The sequence below is a fragment of the Dendroctonus ponderosae genome, unplaced genomic scaffold (genome assembly GCF_020466585.1).
Source record: "Dendroctonus ponderosae isolate FM_Combo_2020 unplaced genomic scaffold, Dpon_F_20191213v2 Dpon_F_20191213_9, whole genome shotgun sequence".
Classification (NCBI taxonomy): Eukaryota; Metazoa; Arthropoda; class Insecta; order Coleoptera; family Curculionidae; genus Dendroctonus; species Dendroctonus ponderosae.
Genome location: NW_026019116.1, coordinates 4,668,342 through 4,672,924, shown reverse-complemented (window position 1 = coordinate 4,672,924; position 4,583 = coordinate 4,668,342). Strand labels below are relative to the sequence as shown.

General features: G+C 48.4%; 2 protein-coding genes across 6 annotated transcripts in view; one reads left to right on the top strand and one right to left on the bottom strand.

Annotated features, from left to right (window-relative positions):
* The window catches only part of LOC109541726 (histone deacetylase HDAC1), a 4,645-nt gene extending 3,759 nt beyond the window's left edge, over positions 1–886 (bottom strand). For 2 of the 4 annotated variants that reach the window (XR_007282268.1, XM_019910656.2), the window contains exon 1: positions 692–885. Coding sequence is in view for 3 of the 4 variants with exons in the window: in XM_019910656.2 (XP_019766215.1) it covers positions 692–740 (49 nt within the window). In the remaining variant the exon portion in view is untranslated. Of the gene's footprint in view, positions 1–691 lie in introns of all 4 variants that reach the window. The other 2 variants (XM_019910657.2, XM_019910655.2) reach the window with 1 other exon arrangement.
* Positions 887–1,119: 233 nt separating this feature from the next.
* On the top strand, positions 1,120–4,512 carry LOC109541725 (DNA ligase 1). 2 transcript variants are annotated; one of them, XM_019910654.2, is made up of 14 exons: positions 1,120–1,359; positions 1,413–1,463; positions 1,602–1,658; positions 1,715–1,860; positions 1,909–2,005; positions 2,064–2,460; positions 2,523–2,791; positions 2,848–2,972; positions 3,029–3,105; positions 3,160–3,363; positions 3,413–3,629; positions 3,686–3,921; positions 3,972–4,169; positions 4,221–4,512. In XM_019910654.2, exons 1-14 carry the CDS (start codon positions 1,337–1,339, stop codon positions 4,395–4,397), a joined length of 2,274 nt encoding a protein of 757 aa, XP_019766213.2. In that variant the 5' UTR covers positions 1,120–1,336; the 3' UTR covers positions 4,398–4,512. The 2 variants fall into 2 exon arrangements, with proteins under 2 accessions (XP_019766213.2, XP_019766212.2); XM_019910653.2 differs by lacking the exon at positions 1,120–1,359 and having other exon boundaries at positions 1,457–1,658.
* The last annotated feature ends 71 nt before the right edge of the window (positions 4,513–4,583 follow it).

Below are 4,583 nucleotides of genomic sequence, written 5' to 3'. Positions count from 1 at the left end.
ATAATTCGTTCTTATTGCGAAATAGGAGCACTATTTATCAATCTGTAATAAAAGACGTGAGGAAATTCTGTCTTTTTTAAAGACAAACATTTTTGCGGCGAAATACCCAAAAAGAAGTTTGTAAAAAAATAAACAAAACAAGTCACAATGACGTCTAACCAAAATAAGTGTAAAATTTGACTAGTTAAAGTGTAGTTCTATAATTTTGTAGTATATTTAAATTGGCGATTACTGATGCTCCCTCGTGTCTCAACACCCTGTATGGCACGCTTCGTCAAGAATGCACAGTCGACTTGGCGGACTATCGTCCTTCCGCAAATATTCTTCATTAGCACGTTACCGTGACCAATCAGAACGACAGAAAACGACGATAGTCCGCCGTCAACAGTGCATGTCTGTTGGAATACATTCTGAAATCGTCAACCCTCACGTAGGCAGAAACTACACGTTTGGGGCTCTGATAAAGCAGTGCCCCCATTTTGGTTCCCTTTCACCAGGGCGGCGCCCCGAAGACCTCCCTCACTTTTACTACGCTTTTTACGGCACAGGTCTTTTTTAGGGGGGGCTGCAGACCATCAACATTATACCCCTGAACCGAATTAGCATGCAACCACCCCCAAATGCCAATGATTTTGGCCATAATAATGGAGAAATCGGGCAAACAAACAATAACAATGAAAACATCCCTTACTGTCGTAATAGTAGCAGACGCGCTTCCGGCTATGCGGTTGAGTGGTCATTTTGAAGAAAATGAACAATCAAAGGGCGTTAGACACCCTTTCACCACTTAACAGACCGAAAAAGCCGAAAAACACTATTTTACAACCAACACACGCTTAAAACAAATGCAAATGGCGGCGATGAAACACTAGCGGCAATGTCAGAAACTTAATGACAGAACGAGACAGTGTTTCCAATCCAAACAAAAGACCCTAAACGTTTCTGAAAATCCATGAACCTGATCTTTTAAATGAACATTTGCATCTAAAGAATTAATTTGATTAGCTTTATAAAACAAAAACTTTCTCTAAAGGCCTTTCCTGATTGGGTTTCAATTAACGCGAATCTCACTCAGGGGAGCGAAAAAGAGACAACAAATAGCAGTGTTCTGATGTGAAACAGGGATGTAACATAAGACCTGTAGTTTTAGACTAAACATTCTATTGAATAATGGAGAAATTTTATAAAAGCCAAATTAAAGAGAAACCTGTGGGCGTAATAAACGCGATAATGAGCAACAACATAACAAACAGCTAATTAAACACTCAATTGTTTTCTGTGATCCTAACCCTCAAAAACAACGCGCCAATGTTTGAGAAAGCCTCAACAGTTTCCAATGTATCAACAACAAAGTATAAGGTGAGCATAGGCGCAGCTCCCCAGGCCCCATTCAGTCCCACTGTCCATTGCAGGTCATTCTTCAAGCCCAGGACCTCGTCAGAAGCCGCTTCACCTGACGACGGGTAGGTAAACGCTCTTTAAGCCATGCTAAGGCTACTCGCAGCTAGACTGCTAAATTCGGTGCCAAGGCCTAAACCGGCCACGCCGCACTGTTGTTTTATCCCTGCAAGTAACGCTGTTTTTCGCAAATACTCGTACAGTTCACCCAAAGGGGAAAAGAGGCCCAGGGGTTCCAGCAGCGAAGGCGCCGCCGTCGAGTAAGTGCCCCGGTTGACTTGTGGCTTACCTGCCCTCAACTCGAATCCTTATTTAGATCTCCTAGTCCCCGAAATCGCAAGGCTAAGTCGAAGAAAGTGAAGATTGAAGCTGAACAGGTTAAACCCAAAAAAACACAACCAGAGCAGGAAACGGTCAAGCAAACGGCGCCTGAAGAGAAAGCGAGCAGCAAAATCATCTTTGGTGAGTTTGCCAAACTGGCCACTCACCAGCTAAGAGCCCCGTTTTCAGGAAAACCGCCCTCCAGTCAAGCGGAGCAAGTTTGCTACAACCCCAGAGCCGCCGGCTACCACCCCATCGAGGATGCAACCTGGAAAAGGGGCGAAAGGTACTGAAAACCCGCTTCCCAAGCCAAAAAGTTCGCCCTAACTTTATCCCCAACGCAGGGTCCCCTACAGTGCCTTGGCCAGCACTTTGGAGATCATCGAAGAAGTCTCGGCCAGACTAAAGATGATCGAAATACTGAGCAACTTCTTCCGTTCCGTCCTCGTTCTCACTCCGGAAGACCTGTTGCCCAGCGTCTATTTGTGCCTCAACAAAATAGCGCCCGCCTATGAAGGCATCGAGCTTGGCGTAGCGGAAACTAGCCTAATGAAAGCGATCGCCCAGTCCACTGGGCGCACAGTGAGCCAGATAAAGAGCGACGCCCAAGACAGCGGAGACCTGGGCGTCGTTGCCGAACAGTCCAAGTCCAATCAACGGATGATTTTCAAGCCCGCCAGATTAACTGTGAAAGGAGTATTTGATAAGCTGAAGGAAATTGCGCAGATGACTGGCCATGCTGTGAGTCTAATTGGAACACGCTTAATGAGGGACGGATAATTAGAATTAGGAATTTGCTGCAGTCCCAAACCAAGAAGGTGGAGAAGATCCAGACTATGTTTGTGGCCTGCCAAGGCCCGGAGGCCCGCTTTCTCATTCGCTCCCTGCATGGAAAGCTGCGGATCGGCCTGGCCGAGCAATCAGTGCTTCAGGCTCTAGCTCTGGCCTGCGCCGTCACTCCACCCGGCCAGGAGTATCCTCCGAAGGAGATCAACGCCTCCAAAGGCCGCTCGGCGGAAAGCTTCAAGGCCCACGTCGACCAGTTGGCGTTGATTTTGAAGACCGCGTACTGGTAAGTCGAGGCAGCGCCCCAAGAAGCGGAGTTTCACGGAGACTTGATTTTAACAGCGAATGCCCCAACTACGGCAAAATCATCCCGGTGCTCCTGAAGGAGGGCATTGAGAAGCTGCCCGATAATTGCAAGCTGACCCCCGGCATTCCCTTGAAGCCCATGCTGGCGCACCCCACTAAAGGTATTAGTGTTTAAGGCTTGCACTTTATTCAATTGAGGAAATGGCTCTTTCTATAGGCGTGCAGGAGGTGTTGCAGCGATTTGAGGGCATGACGTTCACCTGCGAGTGGAAGTACGACGGGGAAAGAGCGCAGGTAGCTAATAACATCCTCAATCATTCCACTGTGCTGAGCGTTGAAGCGTTTCAGATCCACATCCACAAAAAGGACGTGTCGATATTCAGCAGGAACCAGGAAAACAACACGTCCAAATACCCGGACATAATAGCGCGCTTGGATAAGTGCAAAAGCGACGGCGTGGAGTCCTGCATTTTGGATTGCGAAGCGGTGGCGTGGGACAGGGAGAAGCAGCAGATCCTGCCCTTCCAAATCCTGAGCACCAGAAAGCGAAAGGTCCGTTCCTCCAGCCAACTGGGGCGAAAATACACAGTTTCCATTGCAGGACGCCAATGAGGCCGACATCAAAGTGCAGGTGTGCGTCTTCATGTTCGACCTGCTGTACCTGAACGGTGAGCCCTTGGTGAAGCGGCCTTTTAAGGAACGGCGCGAGTTGCTGAAGCAAAACTTCCGCGAGCACGCGGGCGAGTGGCTGTTCGCCACCTGTTTGGACACGACCAAAATGGAGGAAGTCCAGGAGTTTTTGGATGAGAGCGTCAAAGGTTGGCCAGTCCCTGTTCCCGGAGTTTTAGGTACTGAATGTTTGGCCGGTCTCTAGGGAATTGCGAGGGTCTAATGGTGAAGACCCTGGAGCAGGATGCCACGTACGAAATCGCCAAACGATCGCGCAATTGGCTGAAGCTGAAAAAGGACTACTTGGAGGGCGTAGGCGATACATTGGACGTGGTGGTGATTGGGGGGTACTTGGGCAAGGGCAAGCGAACGGGCACTTATGGCGGATTCCTGCTGGCCTGCTACGACAAAGATTGCGAAGAGTACCAAAGCATTTGCAAGGTTCGGAGTACCATTCTTCTCTGTATACTTAACGAGTTGGGAAATTGCAGATTGGGACAGGCTTTAGCGACGAGGACCTGCAAACCCACACACAGTTCCTCAAAGAGCAGGTCGTGCCCAATCCCAAGAGCTACTACCGCTACGACTCCTCCCTTGAGCCAGACCATTGGTTTGAGCCGGTTCAAGTTTGGGAAATCAAATGTGCCGATTTATCCCTGTCCCCCGTCCACCGGGCCGCCTTAGGAATCGTACGTGGTGAACCTCTACGGGGGGGCTGATGTAATGGGTGGTGATTCCAGGTGGATCCAGAAAAGGGCATTTCGCTGCGCTTCCCCAGATTCATCCGAATCCGGGAGGACAAGAACGTGGAGGACGCCACCTCCGCCCAACAGGTCGCCTACATGTACTCCAATCAGGAGCAGGTCAAGAACCAGCAGGCCGACGGCGGCAAGTTCGCAGAAGAAGACTTTTACTAAGATTATCAGGTGCCGATTTTTATAAATTATCATAATCTTCAGATCTACCACTGAAAGAGTTTGTTAAAGTTTTTATTTCAACAACATCACACTTTAGAAAAGTCTACATGGCAAAGTTGCGTTTTATTAATTGTATATACTTTCCTGACTGTGTTTCAATTCCAAATCAAATCTATTCCTGGGTTT